At 35.4% G+C, this 24566-nt stretch overlaps 2 protein-coding genes and 1 pseudogene across 2 annotated transcripts; all 3 read right to left on the reverse strand.

Moving 5' to 3' along the window:
• Window positions 1-2998: 2998 nt before the first annotated feature.
• Window positions 2999-8410, reverse strand: LOC110731673 (annotated as a pseudogene).
• Window positions 8411-9527: 1117 nt separating this feature from the next.
• LOC110731674 (calcium-dependent protein kinase 11-like) lies at window positions 9528-14436 on the reverse strand. The gene is made up of 7 exons (XM_021911553.1): window positions 13494-14436; window positions 12690-12833; window positions 12436-12588; window positions 12219-12334; window positions 11652-11819; window positions 11334-11558; window positions 9528-10011 (listed from the first exon to the last, which is right to left on the reverse strand). Exons 1-7 carry the CDS (start codon window positions 14083-14085, stop codon window positions 9796-9798), a joined length of 1614 nt encoding a protein of 537 aa, XP_021767245.1. The 5' UTR covers window positions 14086-14436; the 3' UTR covers window positions 9528-9795.
• A 7011-nt stretch (window positions 14437-21447) lies between these two features.
• LOC110731676 (heat shock 70 kDa protein-like) lies at window positions 21448-24109 on the reverse strand. Its single transcript, XM_021911554.1, has one exon. It carries the CDS (start codon window positions 23626-23628, stop codon window positions 21649-21651), a length of 1980 nt encoding a protein of 659 aa, XP_021767246.1. The 5' UTR covers window positions 23629-24109; the 3' UTR covers window positions 21448-21648.
• Window positions 24110-24566: the final 457 nt, after the last annotated feature.

Raw genomic sequence — 24566 nt, forward strand, 5'->3', positions numbered from 1 at the left:
TGAAGAAAAAAAATTTAAATTTTGAGAAAAAAGTTTATGTCCTTTACATATATTACCTTTTAGAACATAATGACTCGTGCCCATTCATATATCTCATATTTTACCCTTATGTGTACTTTTGATTTGATTAACTTAATAAACTACTCTCTCTCTCTTAATGTGGTCACAAAATTTTGAATCAGATACTTAAATTACCATTAAGATAAACTAAAGTTACCCTATTATAAATAAAAGTTACCGCGATATAACTTATAAGTAAAAGTTACCCATTTAATGGAGAGCTTATACATGTTTCTTATCTAATGGAGACTGTATAATTTACATTATAAAATTATACGTTAAGGGTTTTTTTTTTTTTTTTTTTTTTTGCCTTAGAAAAATATGTCCAATTACTCCCTCAGTCTAAAATCACGGACTTCATATATTATGCATGATAATAATTTTATCTAAAAGTTATTATCTTTTGTTAAATATAGTGTATACATTATATATAGTGTATATCTTCTAGTCAAAGCATAAGATTAGTTACCTCATAGTATTCTATTCATCAAGCCTAGTTTGAGGCTTGTATAATGTATATATGCTGACTTTTGGTAAAGTGAACACTGAAGGAAATATTCCCAAATTCTTTCATCTTTATATTTTTATTCATGCATATTACTACATGATATTTATTTTTGATAATTTTACTTGATATGATGACTTTTTCAGCAACTTTTGTGTGTGGTTGGCCCCTCAACAGATAACCCCTGACCGACCGAGTTACTCCTGACCAAATAACCCCTAATCGAGTAACCCCTGACCAAGTAAGCGTTGACCAATCGAGTAACCCCTGACCAAGTAACCCCTGACCTAGTAACCCCTAACCGACCGAGTAACTCTTGATCGAGTGAGTAACCCCTTACTGATCAAGTAACCCTTTACTGACCGAGTAACCCCTGATTGAGTGAGTAATCCCTGACTGACCGAGCAACCCCTGACCAAGTAACCCCGACCATTCTTACAAAAAAAAATGTGGTTGGCCACACCGTTTGTGATGATTTTTTTTATTTAAGATTAATAATGAAATATTATGTACATATATATGCAGTTAAATTTTTTAGACAAAAACTGTATCACATAAGAATATAAAATCAATAAAATTTATATTTTTTATGGCAAAAATATTACTATGTAATATAAATATGATATACGTTTCTTCTTACTCTAGTTCCACTAAGCATGGTAATAATTTTATCTAAAAGTTTCCATCTTTTGTGAAATATAGTGTATATTTTTTCATTTTTTAGACAAAAATTGTATCACATAAGATCAATAAATTTATATTTTGTTGTCAATAATATTATATAAGATCAGTTATTTTTATTTTACTATACAAATTGTGATATTTTTATTATATTATATTATAATACACTAATATTATACATAAAATATATAGGAAATAAAAGGTATTTAAGAAATTTAGTTAGCTAATTACTTTATTTTTAGTTTATTTCATAAAAATCTTACGTATAAAATTGTGAGTTTGTGACTAATACATTTTTGATATTTTGATTAAGATCATTTTGTTCACAAGTTTATTTTCATCATCGTTATTTCTGATAAATATTTGCATTTTATTGTAGGGCATGGCTGTGTAGGTTATAAATGTTGTACTTTGGAGGTTTGGAAAATAGCATGATAATTAACGAAAAATAACAATAGCTTGTCCATGTATAACTTTCCAATCAATTTTTTTTTTTATTATTATTAAATATGATATATATTTTTTTATTGAAAGTGAGGCAATATGCCAATACTAATTGATTCAGTATTTTTTGTAGTAGATTATTGTGCAAAAATGAGGCAAAAATGACATGAAAATAAACTAAAAATATAATGGCACAAATTTTTTTTAAGACCTTTTATTTCCTTATAATCTTACGCATAAAATTTTTTAGACAAAAATTATATCACTTAAGATTAATAAATTTAAATTTTGTTGGCAAAAGTATTATATAAGATCAATTATTTTGATTCTAATATAGGAATTGTGATTTTTTTATTATATTATATATGATTTGAATTTTATGCGTAAGATTTATATGAAATAAAAGGTCTAAAAAAAAATTTGGTGGAGCTAATTTCTTTATTTAGAATAACGGGAAAGGGCGGGAAATTTTTTAATGATGAGGCAACGCGTGGAGCTATTGTTTTGAGTGCCCTCTATTTTAGTATAGTTACTAGTAAAGAATCGTGCAATTGCACGGTTTTATAAAGTTTAAATATTTTATCACAATCCTCATTATCATATTTGCAATTCATTATTTAAATAAATACATAGAAACAAAGATATGAATATATACGTTCAATTTCATTTAACATATAATAATTTTAAATCAAAACTCTTAATAAAAATATAAGAAAAAAACTTCAATATTTTTTATTTTGACGACAGAGAAGCTTCAATATAATTACCTTGTGCAAATAATGATATCTTTTGAACCAAATACAACAAAAAAAAAAAAAAAATACATCTCTTGATAAAAGTATTCCCTCAATTCCAATTTGATAATCCCAATTTGACTTTGCACGGTCCTAGATGTACATTTGACCATCAATATCTTTAAATATATATATTAACAAAAATTATAAAAATTTGATGTATATCATTAAACTACACATTGATACGAACCCAACAATATATAAAATTTTAGGTTAGTATCCATACGACCATACGTTACACTCATACATTATTCGTCCTTATTTTCTTGACACAATTTGATTAGTACACTTTGTTTAAAAAAGTCAAAAAAATTTAATTGGTACACCATATTTTGCAAATTTGATTTTGTTATGAGTAACGGTTTTTTTTTTTAAAAAAAAAATAATAATTTATGAGTCGTATATTATGAAATATGATTGATGTAATAGCAATTGCTCTATTGTTTATACGTTAACATAAGCACTATATTATATTGAATTACAGAAGAAAAAACTTGTAAAAAAAGTAGGGAATAAAAATTGTATTTCTAACAAATTACAATCTTTTGCTTCAATAGCTAAGATAATGTATTTGTATTATTATTACAACAACTTTTGTGTGTGGCTGGCCACACGGTGTGGCCAGCTAACACACGAGTAAACCCTGACCAGGTAATCCTTGATCGATCAAGTAATCCCTGACCAAGTAACCCCTGATCGAGTAACCCCTGACCGATCGAGTTTTCCCTGACCAACCAAGTAACTTCTGACCGACCGAGTAACCCCTGACCGACCGAATAACCCCTGACTGACCGAATAACCCTTGATCGAGTGAGTGACCCTTGACCAAGTAAATAACCCCCGACAAAGATATTATTCTATGAAATATTGCAATAATAATTAAAAGATGTTTATATAAATTTCTTTATTTAGGAGTTTGTAAATGGGTGGGAAAATACTAATTGATAGAGTAACATGTGCCAATTTGATCTGTTTATGAGTTCTGCTTTCTTGATCTTGGATCCATTTTCTTGGACTTTGATCTTGCTGTATACTCATTAACAAGCCTCGAAAAAGACGAGGTAGGATTTTGTAGCAAACTTGAAGGTCTGTCACATTCTTCAACTGTTCCCTGGCTTAGAACGATCACTTGATCACTACTGATGACAGAAGTAATCCGATGTGCAACTATAATTAACGTTGAATCAGAGAAGTATTACCTTAGGGTCTGCTGGATGACATTATCTGTTGCAGTGTCCACAGAAGCAGTAGCTTCATCAAGCACCAACACTTTGCTTCTCTTAAGAAGTACGCGACCAAGACAAAACAATTGTCTTTGGCCAACACTCCAGTTCTCTCCATTCTCGCTTACTGATTCAGATACCAACAGATAAAACAATTAAGGGCAAAGTCAGTTTTTACATGAATGGAAATTAAGTAAAAATAAAAAAACAACATATACCGGCTGAATCAAGCTTCGATTCCCTGTTTCTAACTTCATCTCCCAGCTGGCACTTATCAAGAGCCTAAGACAAAGAAAACATCGTGTTGGCTAAGAAAAAATACAGTTTGAATGAGCATAAGTAGGCTAACAGAAATATAGGTTACCTCCCAAATCTGCTCATCAGTATACTCTTCTAGTGGGTCTAAGTTGCTTCGAAGAGTCCCTTGAAACATGGTCGGGTCTTGGGGAATTATGCTTATTCTAGACCGTAGATCATGCAGTCCAATGGAAGAAATGTCGATTCCATCAATAGTTATCTGCCCAGCTGCAGGTTCTACAATGCGGAAGAGAGCCTGGATCAAGGTTGATTTGCCAGAATCTGTTCTGCCTACAATCCCAGTTGTCTTTCCTCCTTGGAAGATGCATGTTATTCCTCGCAGTACCAAGTGGTAATTGTGGAGCATAACGAACCTGGTATGAATTATTACATTTACCAAATTACCATATGTCAATGTGTATATGTCTATCATTGTGTAGGGATAAGCAGAGGGAGACGCTGCATGTACCTGAAGATCTTGAACATGAACCAGTCCACAAGATGGCCATGATTTGTCTGGCCTATTATTTTCTAGCACGAGGGAAGCCTCACTTGTAATACTTGTATGCTGAAGGATTCTCTCAACTGAGATGATCTTATTCTCCATTACAGAAAAATTTGATATTACCCGGCTTTGTAGCTCATTCAGATTGAGCGCGTATGCTACAGCTAACCCAGCAATGACTTGAATCAGAAGAAGAAAACCAACAATAGAAAACAGTAAGTCAGAATTGTTGTAAATGTACACATAATGTTAGATACAAGAACAGTAACAACAACAATGATGCAAAGAATCTATCAGTAAGACGGCTTACCTGGATCAACTAATTCCACAGGAATGGAGATCAAGAAAATCAGAGTGAAGGCAAAAATAAGTGAAGACAACATGTCAAGGCGGAAGTTAATCCATTGGGTTGAAGCATTGCTGTAAAAAGTAGGCCTCGTAGACCCATTTATTAGCCGTGTGCTCGTTTCACAACATCTAGACTCTTGACCAAAGCTCCTGATAACAGAAACTCTCAGATATACTCTCCGAGAAATGTTGTATAACTGGAGCTTTATTTACTCCAACCAACCGAAAAGGTTCTCGTGCTGAAGTTATGTAGTATTTGAGAAGATTTAGAGCCTAAATTAAATTATGCAAGAATTTTGATCATCTAATGGTTCAAGTCGTTGCATATATCTACCTGATAGTCTGATACCACAGAGAGACAGCAATAACTGGAATGAAAATCATGTAAACCTGCCATACAACCGGTGACATTACTCCAATAACCCCTAAAAGACTAATAACAGAGAACGCGAAACCACCAACTCTATTTGGGACAGTCATATCCACATCGCTTTGATCTGTAGACACCTGAAACAAGTAGTATTACATGATTAATCTGAATAAATGATTTCATATTATATCACTCTAAATAAAACTAAGGTAAATCATCACTATGTATCATCCTCGAACCATTTTTATGAAAGGATAAATGAAGCAAGGTTTGTATGAGACTATGTATCATACCCTGCTTAAGATCCGTCCACTAGGGGTTGCATCAAAAAATGATATTGGAGCCCGAAAAATCGAGGACAGCATCTTGTAGAAGAGCGAAGATGCTGCCTTGTACCCAGCTATCAGAAGAAGCCATGATCTCACCAGAATGGATAAGGAACTTCCAACTGACAAAGCAACATACACAGTCAGTAAAGTTTTCCCTTGTACAACATGTTTGGCATCGTATAAAACTGGAGTTGCCCAAGCTATCCAATAATTGCTTGAGCTTTGAAGAATCTGAAAAAGAATCTGAGACACTAATATGAAGGGCACTAAACTTCCCCTGTATGCTGCTGTGATATACTTCCAATACAAGAGGATTTTAACTTTTCCTTTCTCTCTTTCTTCTTCTTGCACGAGTTGTCCTTTCGGCCTCATGTCTTCATTATCAGCTTCACCATCATCATCAGTCACCTCCTTCGATGCTTCTTCATCAGTCCTAGCTATGTCTGTTGAAGTCCCGATTGAATCAAATGAGGATAAGGCTTCTTCATGAGCTACCACAAGCTCCCTCAGATCAGTGCCCGAATTTAAAATATCCTCGTACTTTCCAGCTTGCTGTATACTTCCTTCTTTCATGACCTAAAATAAGATAAAGCATTCATTAGGACATCCATGAATTTGTTCATTCAATTTTCAAGAATTTAATCTTCAAAACTCACCAGAATCAGATTAGCTGCACGTAAGAACTCTACTTGGTGGGTGACATATATCATTGTTTTGGATTCTAAGAGCTCTAGAATGCAATCCTGTACCAAAGAAGGTGAAAAGAATAAAATATAACTTTATAGTGCTAGTTTGCTGTTTGCTGTTAACATATGAATAACTAAAAGTTCACTGCTAGTTTGATGTTATAATTACTTGTATGAAATAAAATTCTAACCTTGAAGAGATGAGTTCCAGTGTGAGCATCAACTGCACTAAAAGGATCATCTAAAAGATAAATGTCAGCATCATGGTATACCGCTCGAGCAATTTGTATCCTTTGCTTCTGTCCACCACTTAAATTTATACCTCGCTCACCAATGATTGTTTGATCTCCAAAGGGCAAGACCTCGAGATCTTTTCTCAAAGAGCATGCCTCTAGGACCCTGTTGTATTTCTCTACATGCATTCCCTTTCCAAACAAGATATTATCGGCTATACTTCCACTTTGTATCCAAGCGGTTTGAGGAACATAAGCAGTAGACCCCCCTAAGCTTAATACACCAGAGACTTTTGGCACTTCTCCAAGTATGCACGAGAGCAAGGTTGATTTACCAGAACCAACTGTACCACAGATTGCTACCCTCATTCCTCGCTCAACTTTAATGTTGATATCTTTCAATGTAGGGTGTGGAGCTAAGTCATCCCAGGTAAAGTTTCCTCCTCTAATTTCAATGACTACCTCACTATTTATCCTAGATGCTGCAGGAAGCTTCACCACATCATCTGGACTCAACTCATCAAGGGAGAGGAAGGAAGCAAATCTCGAAAGAGAAACTCTTATTTGTGTTATTGTAGATATTAAGTGGGGTAGGTTTATGATGGCACTTTGAAGAATTTTGAATGTTGCAATAGCAGATAATACCTTCCCAGATTCTAGAGGGACACCAATGAGTAAGCATGTGCTGAAAGTAACCAAAGACACGAATGTTGGGGCGATCCAGAATACACAAGTTGTTACTGCCACACAAGTAGCAGTTTTCTTCAACCATTCATTCTCCACATCTCTTAAGCCAAAGATTTTGTTCAAGAATTTCATATCCCAAGCTTGAAGCTTCAGAATTCTCATGTTCCTTAGTATCTCAGCTGTAACCTGCATTCTTTTGTCTTTGGATTGCATTAAATTCTTATAATTCTTATCAAACAACTTTGACACAGGATAGTAAGCCAGCATCACAAACACAGTTGAAACAAATGCCGCGATTGAGGCAAGCCCAAGAGTTGCATACAAGATTGACAAGGCTAATACAAGCTGCAGGACGATCACCCATGGATCGTGCAAGTAGGCACCAAAGTGCGCAACTCTTTCTGCATCAACTGACATGACATTGATCAGCTCACCCGTTGTACTTCTTCCTTAGATGTGCAGGGGAGGGTTAAGGCCTTAGTATAGATGCTCTGAATAAGGGCAGCTCTTGTTTTGAGCATAATTATCGCAACCCTAAACTTTGAATGCTTCTCCGAGACACATGCCACAAGCTTTGCAACCATGAATGCAGAAACCAGAACATACCCGGTTCTAGCTGTCGACCACACCTTCACCCCATTTAGGTACTGAACAAAGGAGTCAATGAGGTAAGGCCCAACATAGATGGCCAATGTGTTAACCAAATTAAGAACAAATGTCCACAATATGTTAGGCCATGACATTATGATCATAGACTTAAAAAGCTGCATACTAGTAACCTTGCCATTAGCATGCTCGAAAGACTTACTAAACATTACAAACAATTCACTAGCATCGTTATCACGAGGAAGAGGAGGAACATCATCAAGGTCTAGACTAGTTTTATGATTACCCTTTGATATTAAGGAGCCTACCCAATAAAAGGTGGCCTTGCTGAAGAATCCGGCTTTCGAATAAGGACTAATTATCACCTGATGGCTGGTCTGGCCATCTACTTCTGAAGCTAAAAGGGATTCCTGCAGTTCACCCTCATCACCCACTGCCTTCACAGAAGCAGAATTCCACCGGAAGAAACCGAAAACGGAAAAGAAAATGAAAACAATTCCTAGCACAACATACAGGATATTCATATCAAAATTCCATATATTGAAATTATGGAAGCCCAACAATTTCATAGCTGATGTTTTTTTTTTCTACCAGTGTTTTAGATGTAACTGGTTAAAGAATTGAAGAGGAGAACTTCTGATTTTTTTTTTTTTCAAAAAAAAAGCATATGAAATTGTAAAGGAAAGATTTTTTTGGTGAAATATTATGAGGCTTTAAATAAGGATGATTTTCCACTATGGCATTATGCTAATTAATCTGCCCATTAACAGCCTTAAATTCACTATTGCTGAGATTTCTGACTTCCTGAAAATATAGACAAATTTATAAATCTTAATTGATATTATATATGATACCAAGTATAATTTCATCCAGATCCTAAGATATTTTATGATCATCATTCTCTATTATATCTTAAACATTGATAAATGCTTCGTGTATGTACAAGATAAAGTGATTAAATTTGAAGGTAAAAGATATACGTCGTGCAATGTGCATTATAACATAATTATAAGCTGAGAAGCATCATAATTCAAAACATAATTGCAACAATAAACGAACCTTTGAAACTGGCCTGACTTTGAAAAGGCCCTAACAAGGACTACTACGTAGTACCAGAGACCAATGTCTTTTAGTTTAGGCATTTTTACAAACACTTGGTGTGCTTAAATCTTTTTTCTTTGATGGATTACGAACTTAGGATGTGAATTGCCTTAAGAACTGTGATATGGACCGCATTCAAGTTACCAAAAGAAATGTTCATCTTATTGATGCACAATTTATGTTTATCTAATGGTATTTTGGTGACTATTGGCGTGGAAAATGTGCAACACAAAATATTATACGGAGTACTATTTTCTTCTACTTTATGCTTTCTAGCGATGAGCTACCCGTCACTAATAGCAATGTCACAAATGAGCAAAATTTTGATCATGAGTAAAAAAAGTCAAAAAATAATTAGTTACAGTACCTTACATCAATGAGCAACGTAAGAAGAATTAATGCTCATGAGAAAATGGGAAAATGCTCAAAGTTTGAGCAAAAATGTAGATGAATACTCCTTAATGAAGTGAGCTCCGCATCATCAGCTTTAATTTTTTTTATATGTGTTTTTTTCCAGTAAGATATGGGGTGCCCCCTCCTATCACGGGAAGGGTGGGGGTGAAGATCGAACCCCGGTCACACCAAGGGGAGTGGAGGTATGGTTCTCCTTGATCCTCTATTTTTTTGGGAAAGTTTAAGACCGTCCTTAGGCATTAAATAAAAAAGAAAAATAAATTGTAGCCTGATGATAACTCAGTAAATAACTTAAATATTATTCTTATACAAGTTAAACAAAGTTGTGTCCACTACTCCACACATTCATCTGAGGTAAATGGAAGTTTTCCCATATTCAAAATCTCAAAAAACTGGATTTCATCAAATCCAATCTATGTAAAGCAACATATAAGTGAAGGTTCAACAGATCAGCAGCTTCATTATTGCCAGTCACTATCCTTCAGAGCTATACAGTACAGCAGACAAAATATTTAGCTAGAATCTGAAGTGGAGTCTTTTACTCCCAATGCCTCAGCTGGGTTTACTCCCAATGCCTCAGCCGGATTTACTTTCAATGCCTCGGCTGGGGTTACTCCCAATGCCTCAGCCAGGTTGAAATTCAAATTTCCCCTCATGGTTCTTCCACCGTCTCCTGAGTCACCTTTCTTCATCATCGCAGCAAACTCCCCAAAATCAATGCGGCCATCCTGTCAATTTTAAACAGTGATACTGTCAGCAGAGATCTCACACCAGAAAATTCATATATGCATTGATAATGCACATCCCTAAGATGAGGATGAGTCTGACTTCCTGAAAGATGTAGCAAGTGAGAGTCTGAGAGTACATGGGAGATGCTCAACAGATCTCAATGATTTATAAAGTCTTGATAGGGGAAATGTCGAGATGTAGAAAGGAAGGGAAGGCCTTTTTGAGATATATGGAGGCAAAATTTGCACTATTCAAATCACTGATGTTAACTCTATTGTTATTTACACTGCTTAAGCTAATTTCAAGGTAGAAGGGACACAACTACAAGATACTAACACAAAAGTTTCATCTTACTCAATTCAGTTAGAAAGTGTAACGACATGGTAACTCAAGCCATATCATTCATGAATTAGCAAGAGTAGACATCTGACCATAACAATCAGTAAAAAGATATCAGTCACCAACATCTCATACAATTTTAGCTAGAAGCAAGTGAATTTCTGATTCCCGTGAAAACTTGCTTTGCACTTTGCACTGACCAGGTCAATAATGTCAATTCTACTCCTTCACAACAATGATTTCTAGAAGCACTCGACTAATAAATAGGCCAAAGCCAAATCAAGGGGTGGAAACTTTAAATAACAGCATGAAGAAAATATAGAAAAAACAACAGATGAAGTCATATTAACAGTTGAATGTTAAAGCTATCAGGATCTGTGAAATATACGGTGCTCTACATGCAGAGCTGATGCACCAGTTTCTCTGGATCAAAGAAGACTCAGAAAATTGCTTATATCTTCATCTGAATATATACATTCAATCTTAATGGTCAAACCTCACCAACATTTTCCATATATTTCTTAAAATTTACAATTACAATGTGTAGATCTTCCAAAAATTTTATCGAGAAGTAACTTCATCCATTTTCATTCCACGGATTTATTGCAAGACAATGGTAATATTAAAAGGTCAATGAAGAGGAAGCTTGATTACAAAAGTCTAAAAGTGTCCAGCTATTAGGTTGAACCAGGACTGCTTTTACTGTGTCAGTTTTAAGCATGGCTACTATTTCTAGAATGCCACAATTCACCAATAGTTCATATATCTAAAAAAATAAAATAAAAAACAGAGAGACTACTATTGATCTCATATATCAGGAAAAAAAATTAAAAAAAAAATGCTTGAAGACTGTATGACTATCTATATACATGTCACACAATTAAAAGATTTAACATTGGTCAGATAATCCAAGGACATAGAAATTCTTCGATCATCGGAAAGAAAAACAAAGGAGAGAGAAAAGCAAAAAAAAAAAACTCACGTTATCCAGGTCAATTTCCTTGATTGTTTCATCCAGATGACCATCACCTAGACCAAACTCTTTGCAGGCCTGTTGAAGCTCGTCAATTGTTATGTAGCCACTACCATCTTTATCAAAATATTTAAAAGCTGCTATCAAGTTTTCCTCCCTCTCCATCTTGTTCACATGAAGGGTAGCAGCAAGAAATTCACCATAGTCAATGGTTCCATTGTTATCGATATCAGCCTGACAATCAATCATAAGGTAAGACATCAGAAGAACACAAAAAGAGATTTCAAGCCTTCAAACATCAATTTTCCTTGGACATGTAAGACTTACAGCATCCATAAGAGCTTTGATGTCCGACTCCATCATTTCCGAACCCACTTTCTTCAGCCCAACTTTCAATTCTTCAAATGTTATGGTTCCACTGTTATCTGTGTCAATCATCTTAAACAACTCTCTTAAACCACCAATTTCTTCTTCTGAAAGACTTTCTGCTATTACCTGCAGGAAGTTTTGGACATAAAGTTGATGCAATAATAAACATACAGGCTGTAAAAAGGAGCTTGCTCTTTGCCATGCAAGAACAGAACTGCAAATCCACTTTTAAAATCACATTGTTTCCCGAATTGCTTTTGGTATACAGAATGTTTACAAGACAGGATAAAATGTTATCAGATGAAGATATCACATTTGGAAATCAGAAAATCTGTTATGTTAATTGATTTCTCTCTTGATAACGTTAATTTACATATTGCAGTCAAATGCCCAATAATATCAAGAAATAACAATACAGAACATGTGGGACAATCTGATTCTTGTGAGAGATGGACAAACAAGAAGATAATCACCTCCGTATTTAACAAACACATGACTCTATAACTAAAAGTGATAGTAACATACACGTAATGCCATCTTTTTAACTTTGTTCATAGCTGAAAAATGCTTCAAACGTGATAAAACAGCGGAGTCCAAAGGTTTATCAGGTGCAACAGTGTCATCCACAATCCATGGGTGACCTGCAGGCAAAAATACCAATTTGGGGAAGAAAGTTAGGAACAAAATTCTCAAGCAGTTAAGACATTATTTTGTCATCATTATTTTCAGATATATGACTCACATAAAGCTTCATAAGCTGTTATTCGCCTCCTTGGATCCCTCTCAAGCATTTTACGAATCAGATCCTTTGCACTGTCTGAAATATTTGGCCATGGTTCAGACTCAAAGTCTAACTTCCCATGGAGAATCTGTCTGAAGATTCCCGACTCAGTTTCTGCAAAGGAGGTTGATAAAAAAATTAATTATGAGCTTCTCAGAGATGAAGAAATGACATACTATAGCTTAAACTGTAAAGATATTAAGTAGAGAATTTACCAGCCCAAAATGGTGGAACTCCACTTAATAAAATGTAGAGAATGACACCAGCACTCCAAACATCTATTTCAGGTCCATAACGCTTGCACAATACCTCAGGTGCAACATAGTAGGGGCTCCCAACTACGTCGCTAAAATATTGTCCTGCAAATTAGAAAACAGGTAAAGTTCAAACGTTAAACCCAAGTATTGGTGGGATTGTCAAGAATGTCAACATACTTAGGTTGGTAGGAATTGATCTTTAAGGTACTTTGTAAATTGTATACCACTAGCCACCTTTACAAACAAAAAGACTTATTAATTGTGCAGTTATTGCTCCCTAAACTCCTTTGTCCAAATTTTAAAGTGCTACTTACAAAGTTACAAAGAACTTCTTACAAAGAATTTGCATTTGGTATTTATTCATACAATTGAAAATGGTGCCACATTATAGCCTTAATCACTAACAAAAGGGAAGGGCATGAAAATATAATATACAACTAGATTCTGTGCTATATATGATGACATTTTTAAGATACCCATCATTGAGACACCTATTTTAAGAAAGTAAATTACATAGCACTCAGGTTCATTCAGATATGCAACATTCAAAAGGCAAACACTTATGTCAAAAAGTGAACATTACATCACAATTCATACCAAAGCAAAACAAAATCAAAATCATCATCATTCACCTCAAATTTACTAATAAAGCAAAATAAAGCAAGATCACATAATTCAGACCCACAATATCAATAACTCAAATCATAAAGCGATCAACCCCAATGAAAACGAAAACGAAACCCAAAAAATCAGAAGACTAACCAGGCTTATAAAAGACCGAAAGACCAAAATCAGTAGCCTTAAGCTTAGCATCCTCAGAAGGTGTATCAAAGAGGAAATTCTCAGGCTTAAGATCTCTATGCATAACACCAAGAGAATGACAAGCCTGAACAACCCCAACAATAGTTTTAATCAATTCAACAGCTTGTTTTTCACTATATTGACCTTTTGCAACAATCCTATCAAACAATTCTCCACCTGCACATAATTCCATAACCAAATGCACAAAAACTGAATCTTCATAAGTCCCTTTAATTCTAACCACATTTGGGTGTTCTGATAAATGGTGCATTATCTGAATCTCTCTCCAAACATCTTCATAATCTTCCTTACATAAAAGTTTTCTTTTTGGAATTGATTTACAAGCGTAAAGATTTCCGCTTGATTTCTCTGTACATGAATATGTCGTACCAAATTGACCTTGACCCAATTTTTTTCCGATCAAATAATGGTCCCTTAATCTCGGGGTTTGATACGGTAATACCGACGATGTCGGTTTCGTCGCCGATGTTGTAATCAGCTTTCTTACCGGCGCTCCCGGTGACCCACCACCACCTTGCTTATTTTCCGACATTCTCTCTCCTCAAAAGGGTGTCACTTCAAGCCAAGAAGACTTAAAATTTCTGGGTTTTGTTTGTTTTTCTCCCTCCTCAAATGGGTGTAGATCAATTCCTGAAATTCAAAGAATTTAGACAAGTCTTTTTCTGGGGTTAATTTCTTTGGGATCTGTGAAAAAAAAAAAAAAAAAACAGGGTATTGGTATTCCTTAATTTTTCAATAAAATGACGCTAAATTAAGGTATGAAAGAATCATGGATAGATCGATCATTCTTTCTCTCTCCTAAAATTATAAAAATAAAGACTTTATTATAAAAATGGAATAAGGAAAGAATCGGTGGTGCATCTTTGATGGCTGTGTAAGATCGTGGGTGATTGGTTGGAGACCACTAAATATCCAAATCATCGTGATTTCGTGAAATCGACGGTGGGAATAAACACTGTCTTTTTCTTTAATTTACTGCTAATGTTCCATAATTTTTACTGTCAAATAATTTCATTTGGCAAGTTTAATCAAAATCCAAAAAAATAAAAAAATCATATGGCAAGTTGCAGGTTAAACCACGAGGGAAATTGCAGTGAAATGCTGATAATAATACAGAAATTCCGACAATTTACACTGCTGCTATCTTGTCGTTGATTTAATACTGTACTCTAGCTTTTGTACTTTTTGTTCAGTAATTACACAAGTATTTCTGTCGTTAATTAATACAGTAATCATCTTTGTCTTTTTTTGATGCAAGTAATCATCTTTGTCTTTAATTAATACAGTATTGGCATTTAATTTATCTTGTCCTAAAAACATGTTGTGTAAACAGAGTATATGCCATTAATTAATTGATTGTATTCTATGGGGTATAAAATCAAAATTAAGATCTTGATTTCTCCATATTAGTACATTACATGTGTCATGTGGGATTGTTATTTTTTTAATTGAAAAATTAAATAAAATTAGGCTAGTTTTTACAAAAAAAATTCCAACGATTTAACTCATGCTTATTTCTTACAAATGATTAGAGAGGTATTGTTAGAATATATGGCAATATATTCTAGTTTGACTTTGTATATAACTAATTTGGTTAATGTATATCTTCTAGCCTAATTTATAGCCTAGTTCATAGCCTAATTTGTAGCTAGTCAATACGGAAGATTATCTCTTGTAAATTTGTATATTTATACTCATAAGATAATCAATGGAAGGCAACGATCATATTACTTTCATGGTATCAGATTAGGGTTTCGATCCTATCATCCTCTATCCCATCATCTCCTTCCTCAATTTCTCATTTCTTCCGCTGCTTATCCTCCATGGCTGAAACTCCAAAATATCATCCTTCTGTCGCACCTCCGCATGTGGGCTCGCCAATGTCAGCCCGGCATACCCCTATTCTCCTACCTCCCTTGTTTGACAGCCCACTCCTCACTTCTTCCAGATATGAGGATCCCTCCTCCTCATTGCCCACCAGCAGCCCTTTCTCCCCCACCCACACTTTAAGTCAGCCGACTATCCCCACCTATCCCATGACCACCTGAGCCAAAGATGGTATCTCAAAACCTAACCCAAAATATTTTTCCAACCTAAACACGATGACCACTACAACTATATCTCCTATCCCCAAGGACCCGGTTAGTGCTATTCGTGACCCTAATTGGAAAAATGCAATGTGTGAAGAATTTAATGCTCTAATTGCTAATCATACATGGGATTTGGTTCCTCGACCTCCTAATGTGAATGTCATTCGTTCTATGTGGATATTTCGTCATAAACGAAATTTTGATGGTTCTTTTGAGCGGTATAAGGCTCGTCTTGTAGGTGATGGCAAGACTCAGCAGCAGGGTATTGACTGTGATGAGACTTTTAGTCCAGTTGTCAAACTGGCGACTATTCGTACCGTTCTTTCCATTGCCACTTCACACTCTTGGCCGATCCATCAGCTGGATGTCAAGAATGCTTTTCTGCATGGTTATCTCAATGAAACAGTGTATATGCATCAGCCCATGGGTTTTCGAGACAAAGATCGCCCTGATCATGTTTGTCTACTGCAAATCTCTTTATGGTCTAAAACAGGCTCCTCGAGCCTAGTATCAGCGATTTGCAGATTTTGTAGTCTCTATTGGATTTGCTAACAGTAAATCTGATAACTCTCTATTTATTTACAGACAGGGGACTGATACTGCTTATATTCTGTTATATGTTGATGATATCATTCTTACTTCATCACCTGCCCAACTCCGGATTCACATCATGGACCTTCTGAGCTCCGAATTCGCAATGAAGGACCTAGGTCCTTTGAGTTTCTTTCTGGGTGTTGCTGTTACTCGTGATGCTAATGGTTTGTTCCTGTCTCAGAAAAAGTATGTTATTTCCATTATTGAAAAGGCAGGCATGTCGAACTATAGTCCGTGTCCAACTCCTGTGGACACGAAATCCAAACTTAGTGCTTCTCATGATGCTCCGTATGAGGATCCCACTAAGTACAGGAGTCTTGCTAGTGCTCTTCAGTATCTAACCTTTACTAGACCTAACATTTCTTATGCAGTACAGCAAATATGTCTCCATATGCATGCACCGTGCAATGCGCACATGGGAGCCTTGAAGCGTATCATACGCTACTTACAGGGTACTTTGTCTTTTGGTTTGCATCTGTATAAATCCTCTGTCAACAAACTTGTTGCTTATACTGATGCGGACTGGGGGGGATGCCCCGACACCAGGCGGTTTACTTCAAGCTATTGTGTATTTTTAGGGGATAATTTGATTTCCTGGTCCTCTAAACGGCAGCCTACATTATCTAAGTCCAGTCCTGAGGCCGAATATCGTGGGGTTGCTAATGTGGTATCTGATTCTTGTTGGATCAGGAATTTGTTGCTCGAGCTCTATTTTCCTATTCAAAAAGCAACTATTGTTTATTGTGATAATGTGAGTGCCATCTACCTCTCTGGAAAAATCCGGTGCAACATCAACGCACAAAACACATTGAGATGGACATTCTTTTTGTTCGTGAGAAAGTCGCTAAAGGCGAGGTACGGGTATTACATGTTCCTTCTCGTTATCAGATTGCAGATATCTTTACGAAGGGCCTTCCACGGGTTTTGTTTGATGACTTCCGTGCCAGTCTTAGCGTTCGTGATGCTCCCGCTTCAACTGCGGGGGAGTGTTAGAATATATGGCAATATATTCTAGTTTGACTTTGTATATAACTAATTTGGTTAATGTATATCTTCTAGCCTAATTTATAGCCTAGTTCATAGTATAATTTGTAGCTAGTCAATACGGAAGATTATCTCTTGTAAATTTGTATATTTATACTCATAAGATAATCAATGGAAGGCAACAATCATATTACTTTAAGGTATAATCACTACTCGTACAAGATGTGAGCCAATATAGAAGGGGAGGATGTTTTGGATTGACCAATGTACTTGTCATTGTTGTTATACTTGTTGATGGTTTTGAACTTTTGATGTCGGTGAGGTTTGCCATAATGCTCTTTATGCATTCTAGTAATGACAAATGTGGCCCAACTCTCGTGAATAAATGAAACTACCAAAGCGCCCCCAGCACCCAAACTCTAAAGTTGACTTTTAGGAGTTGATCGGGGCTCAAATTCCAGGACACCCTAATCCGTGGACATGATAAGTGTTGGCTCAACTTATATGGAAGAGATATAATATTAATATGTAGTGTTTGTCAAGAAAATGAAAATCGAAAGGAGTACAAAGAACATTTTGTGATAACTTTAAAAAATCCCCCAATGATAAATATGAAGTCAATATCTTAGCTTGTTGGTCACTATATACAAGTATAGCTTATAATTTCCTTAAAAAAAAAAGTATAGCTAATAGAATAGACCTAATCAATATTAGCCTGCCAAGTCGAGCTTAAAATTTACCCTATTTATCCAGTTAGTTATTCAAATAATTGATGGAGTAGTATGATGATCAAGTAGTGTAGAGAGGAAGGGGATATGGCAACTAATTTTTAATTTAATGGTAAATAAAATATTTTCGTCAAAATCAACTCAATGAATGATACTCCGTATTTGATTTAATTCTAACAAATGTACAACCATAATTTAAAAATTACATTGAATACATAATTCATGTATCATTGTATCCATAGTAAAATTGTCCACTAACACAATTATACAACCAATATGATTAACTTTTTTCTTGTCAAAACAATAATTATAATTACTTTTAAATGCAATTAGCGACGGAGTCTGTAATATTTAAGGGGTCGTTTGGTTCACTAACCTGGAATGGATTGGTATGGATTCTCATACTTGGGTGGCATGAATTCTATGTCTCATACCAATCTAAAGTTGTTTGGTTTAACCATGGAATGAATTCTCATACTTGAGTGGCAGTATGGATTATGAATCCTTAAGGGGAGGTGGATATGAGATTCCAATGGAATGGGGTGGAGTTAGAATCCTCTAAATATGAGATTCCATACTTAAATAGTCTAACCAAACAAATAAATTCATAAAATGAATTCTAACCTATTCCAAGAAGTTCAACCAAACAACCCTAAGTAATCTTTCTTTTCAAAACTGAAAAAAAGAAAAAAAAAAAAAAAAATCTAAATAATCATGTTAATTTGTCAAACAAGGTCAATAAGTCAACAAACTCACAATAACAATAAGTTCACTGTATAATATCCCCTCTAAAATTTCTCTCTGCTTTCAATTTCCCCTTCGGAAACCTAACAATTCCGATCAAAACCCTAACCCTAGCCTCAGAAGATGTTTCCGATTTCTCCTATTAGTCTAAATTCACTCTCTGATTACGTAAATCATCGATCAAATCTTCAAATTGGGGCAAGAATTAGTTCAAATTGTCTTTGAGACCGGTATGTTAGGGTTTCATCGGAGCTAATTCTCTCTCCTCCAAATCGCTCAACTCCAGTAAACATTATGGGGAACTTCTACTGTCAACACCACCATCAAAGCCCGGAACGACAACTCATCTGGTAAATGTTACTGTAATTTGCTACTTATGTTGTGGAATTATCATCTATTTTTTGTGTATAATTTGTTAGTTGATTTATTGTTCTAGATATGTATGTTAAATTTTGTGTGATGTAATTTTTCAGATAATTGAGTTAATTTTGATTGGTTTTGAATTTTGTTAGAAATTTGTATGGTTTCAATTTTCAATTTTTTTTTTTTTTTTTTTTTTTTTTTTTTTTTGGTGGAAATAAGGTGACCTGAAATTTTTTCCTGAGTTGATGTTGTTATAGTTTAAGGTTTTCATCCTCTAATGTGCATGGTGTTTACTGTTTACGCATTCAGGAATAGAAAGAGATTAGGAATTGGTTGGAAGACTATTCACTTGTTTCTGTTTTGGAGTTTATTTCTCTTTTAAAAGGATTTTTTTTTTTTTTTTTTTTTTTGTGATGTTAGTGTCAAAGTCATTTTAGTAAGTTAGTATCTGTTTTGATGCTTAGTATTAATATACTCAGTATGTATTGCAAAATGCTGGTGTCAAGGTTAGGTTTGTTCTTATCGATGTTTTCTTTTTGAGATGGATGTGAGCTACTTCATGATTTATACGAAGTGTATTTTATATAGTGTGATTGACAAGGGGTGTTGATTTTAAGGATGGAATACACTTTCAAACTAATACTCGTAGTGTGATATGGTGTAACATTACTTGGTGTCTTATTTTAGCATGTTATGCTAGATATGGGTTAGGACTCAGGAGGAAGTATTGAGTTGTGTATTATAGTAAGAATATTTGATAATTTTTCCTGATTCGGTTTTTTATTTTATTTTATTAAGTTACCTTCTGTTGCAATTTCATCCTGTTTAAAATAACATGTTAGACACGGATAACTATATATGGCTGTAGGTTTTATCCCTCTCTTGTGGATTGTGTTTTGGTATGTAGGACTAAAATTGGATTATGAATTGATTGGATGATTTTTGAATTGTATGGGATGTGGAGTTTATTTTTTTCTCGAGGAATTTTGTACTATTTACATTTCTTTGGGGTGTGTATTACTGCTGAGTGCTTGCGACTTTTTTCTGGCAAAGTGCTATTATTGAGGTTATGGAGAGGTCTTCTTGAGTTGGGAAGTATTGAGTTGTATTCTCATAATCTTATTTCAGCAAATCTTCTAGGTTTTGAGGGAGGGTTTTGGAGTGATTCAGTATATTTTCAGTTTATATTCTCTCAATGGGGTGAAGGAATTTGAATTGACATAAAGCATGAGATATTGATTGTTCATTGTTGGTTTGGAAGTGACTATATTCTAAGATATAAGGTCAAGTTAATGCTATTCCCGTGAGATAATTGTGGAATTACTTGTTGTCTAATTGCTGGGATGATTTTCAGAGGAGTTATGCCTTTTTTTCTTTAGGGATGTTGATTTATGTTGTTTAGGTTTTTAGGAAAATGAGATCGGTTGTAAAGTTCTGAAACAGTGAACTAATGTTGGCACAAGGTTTTACCCCTCACAGTGGTAGCTACAAAATTTATCAATACAGTTAGCTGTATGTGCAATGCAGTTCAAAGTGGTATCCTTTGGTTGCTATGTTTTAGCTAAAATGTGCATGTTGTTAGTTAGGGTAGTTTTATTGCTTACATCAGTTATTTTAGTTTGTGCCGAGTTTGTATTCTTATTACAAAATAACCTAATATGCTGTTTTCTCCTTCAAAAACCAATTAAAGCCTATTAGCTCAATTGGTAGAGCTATGTGCAATTTGCACTATGATGTAGGTTCAACTCCTACATAGGCTATGGAATTATGAATCTTAGTTAGCTGCATTATCTGCCCATAGAATGAAGCTTAAAAGAAACATTTATTTATACTATTACAATAACAACTAAAAACTACCATTGTTTTTTTAATGAATATATGTGTTCAGTTCAAAAGATTGTTGTTCACGCTAAAATTGTTAGAAAAACAACCAAGAAGCAAAATGGAGTTTCTAATATACAGAGAACATGGATTTTATTTATATATCTATTTTTTATTTTTATATTAAACAGGGAATCATAGAAAGAAAACACCCTGATTGAATCACTTTTGTTTCATAAATTGGTCAATAGTTCCTTTTCTGAAATCTCTGTACAAAGTTCCACTCAAACATAATTTTCTACATAATAAGCTTTTGTTTTCTGCCCTGAAATGGAAGTGACTGTGTTATGTTTTATCTATTATAATAAGTAAATATCAGTTAATACTTATACATTATTTTTATTCACAGCTAAAATCTAGATGAATCATTATAAGTATGCAGAAAATTTACCCTTCCATTATACCTACTACTTAATGTTTTTTGTATCAAACAGTTTAAACAATGTTAAACCAAGGTAATACCTGATGCACTTCATGCACTAGATATGCAATGCACAACACAACTGGATATGAATTATAACAAAATATTTTTATATCATATGATAATATTAATTACAACCAAAGTTACAATGCTAAACATAAGCTAAGCTTTATTTCTCAATATCCTTGGCCCCTTTCCCCCCCATAGAAAAACCCCAAAATACAAAAGCACAAGAACAATTTGATTATAACAGAGGATATTCTATATCATACTCACAAAACATAACCCTCTTAATCAACCTCCTCAATCTTAGGCCCAGCACCACCACTACCTCCACCCATACTGCCTGAAGCACCACCACCTGGCATGTCACCACCCATATCCATCCCCGCACCAGCAGCACCACCACCACCATACATTTTCGCGATTATAGGATTACACAACTCCTCCAACTCCTTCTGTTTATCCTCAAACTCCTCCACTTCAGCCAACTGATTCTTATCCAACCACTCAATTGCCTTATCAACAGCCTTCTCAATCTTCTGCTTATCTGAAGCATCGAGCTTACCTCCAATTTTATCATCCTTAATTGTGTTCCTCATATTGTATGCATAATTCTCAAGAGAATTCTTAGCATCCACCTTCTTCTTCACCGCCTCATCTTCAGCCTTGTACTGCTCCGCTTCCTTCACCATTCGTTCAATCTCTTCCTTGCTCAACCTCCCCTTATCATTAGTGATAGTAATCTTGTTTTTCACCCCTGCAGTCTTATCTTCAGCAGAAACATTCAAGATACCGTTTGCATCAATGTCGAAGCAAACATTAATCTGAGGAACTCCCCTAGGGGCCGGGGGGATTCCTTTAAGCTCGAATGTACCCAACAAGTTGTTGTCCTTGGTCATAGGACGCTCTCCTTCGTACACCTTGATCAGCACACTTGGCTGATTATCAGAATAAGTAGAGAAAATCTGCTCCTTCTTCGTCGGGATTGTTGTATTCCTTGGAATGAGCACAGTCATCACACCTCCTGCTGTCTCAATTCCAAGAGACAACGGGGTAACATCAAGTAAGAGCAGTTCCTGAACCTTCTGATCACCTTCACCTGATAGAATAGCAGCCTGTACAGCAGCTCCATACGCGACTGCCTCATCCGGGTTAATGCTCTTACAGAGTTCTTTCCCGTTAAAGAAGTCTTGCAGAAGCTGCTGTACCTTAGGAATCCTCGTCGACCCTCCTACCAGCACAACATCATCAACTTTGGACTTGTCAATCTTTGCATCCCTTAAACACTTCTCCACAGGATCCATACATTTCCTGAACAGATCCATACACAGCTCCTCAAACCTTGCCCTCGTGATTGTTGAATAGAAATCAATCCCTTCATACAAGGAATCAATCTCAATTGTCGTCTGAGTAGTCGACGAGAGAGTCCTCTTTGCTCTCTCACAGGCAGTCCTCAACCTCCTCAACGCCCGAGCATTTCCAGAAATATCTTTCTTATGCTTCCTCTTAAAATCAGCAACAAAATGATTCACCAATCTGTTATCAAAATCTTCACCTCCGAGATGAGTATCACCTGCAGTGGCCTTCACTTCGAAGATCCCTTCCTCAATTGTTAGAATGGACACATCAAAGGTCCCGCCACCAAGGTCGAAAATGAGCACGTTCTTCTCCCCTGTCCTCGACGCCTTCTTATCCAAACCATAAGCAATGGCAGCTGCAGTAGGCTCGTTGATGATCCTCATGACATTCATCCCGGAAATCGACCCGGCATCCTTCGTAGCCTGCCTCTGAGAGTCGTTAAAATACGCAGGGACAGTAATAACAGAATTTTTAACAGTCTGTCCCAAATAAGCCTCAGCAACTTCCTTCATCTTTGTCAGAACCATAGAAGAAATCTCTTCAGGGGCAAACTGTTTTTCTTCCCCTTTATAGTTGACAACAATCATAGGCTTGTCTGCTGGTCCAGGAACAACCTTAAAAGGCCAGTGCTTCATGTCGGCCTGAACAGTAGCATCAGAAAAACGTCGACCAATAAGACGCTTAGCGTCAAAGACAGTATTCTGAGGGTTCATGGCAACCTGATTCTTAGCAGCGTCGCCAATAAGCCGCTCAGTGTCGGTAAAGGCGACATAAGAAGGGGTGGTACGGTTGCCTTGATCATTGGGAATGATCTCAACTCGATCATTTTGCCATACACCCACACAACTGTAGGTTGTACCAAGGTCGATACCAATAGCCTTGCCTTCGGCTTTCGCTCCGGCTGACATGATGATAATATGAATGCAAAGAAAATAATCAAGAAAACAGTGTTTGTGTTGTTTTTGTTGGAAGTAAAGAGATGGTTGTTGATGATCTTATTGTTTGATTGTTTGTGTAATCTGTGTTGATTGAATGAAATGAATTTGAGAGATGGTATATATATATATATATATAGTTGTAGGAGAAAGATGGAAATTAATGGCGGTAAAAGTGAAGGATCGAGAGAAAGGTGGAAAGATGTGGAGTTGGAAAGGAAGAGAGTACAGGCTTGTCGAGAACTGTTATAATTAGAAGGGGCGGGAGTTTTCTGGGACATTCTTGGTTTTTCTACCACGTTTTTTTTATACGCCTAAAAAATGGTGACTTTGATAAATTTTTTGACGCAAGGTTATTGGGCTTGCAATTATTTACAGGTGCTCGCACTTTAAATTAAATGTTTATACTGCCTTCGTTTTATATTATTCTACTTGTATTGATTAGATATTTTTTACTCTCACTTTACGTCAAATCGTTGTAAATAATATGAAACAAAGGTAGTACTATTTTAGTTCAATTAGACTTTTTCTAACAAAATATTTTCTAATATACATAGCCTAAAGTTTAAAATTTAACGTTATATATTTAGAAATCAGTCAATTTTTGAAATTTGGCATCATAGCTTTGATGCATCCCGGGGAGATAGAAGGTTACTTAAAATTAATGCCTAGTAGTTGGCCACCTTAGGTCACCTGATGGCCTATGGTGGCCTTGATTCAATGACAGAGGCGTGTTTGTAACTAGCTAAAATGATAGCTACGAGGGCAAGCGGATGATTCAAACCATCAAATTAGTTTCTCGGGATATCATGGGGTTCATGGGAACCATCTCAACCTATTATTCTTCCGAGTTCAAAAAAGTCAAAAATTTAATAAAATTGAAGGCAATAATTCACGATTTTGTATCAATT

This window comes from Chenopodium quinoa, unplaced genomic scaffold (genome assembly GCF_001683475.1).
Source record: "Chenopodium quinoa cultivar QQ74 unplaced genomic scaffold, ASM168347v1, whole genome shotgun sequence".
NCBI lineage: Eukaryota > Viridiplantae > Streptophyta > Magnoliopsida > Caryophyllales > Amaranthaceae > Chenopodium > Chenopodium quinoa.

Excerpts from the sequence above, each read along its gene's own strand:
- LOC110731674 (XM_021911553.1), bottom strand. The coding sequence starts at position 14,085 with ATGTCGGAAAATAAGCAAGGTGGTGGTGGGTCACCGGGAGCGCCGGTA. Across the intron at positions 12,834-13,493 it reads TTCGGTCTTTTATAAGCCTG|GACAATATTTTAGCGACGTA; the intron begins GTTAGTCTTCTG and ends TCTAATTTGCAG. Across the intron at positions 11,559-11,651 it reads TCAAAGCTCTTATGGATGCT|GCTGATATCGATAACAATGG; the intron begins GTAAGTCTTACA and ends ATTGATTGTCAG.
- LOC110731676 (XM_021911554.1), bottom strand. The coding sequence starts at position 23,628 with ATGTCAGCCGGAGCGAAAGCCGAAGGCAAGGCTATTGGTATCGACCTT.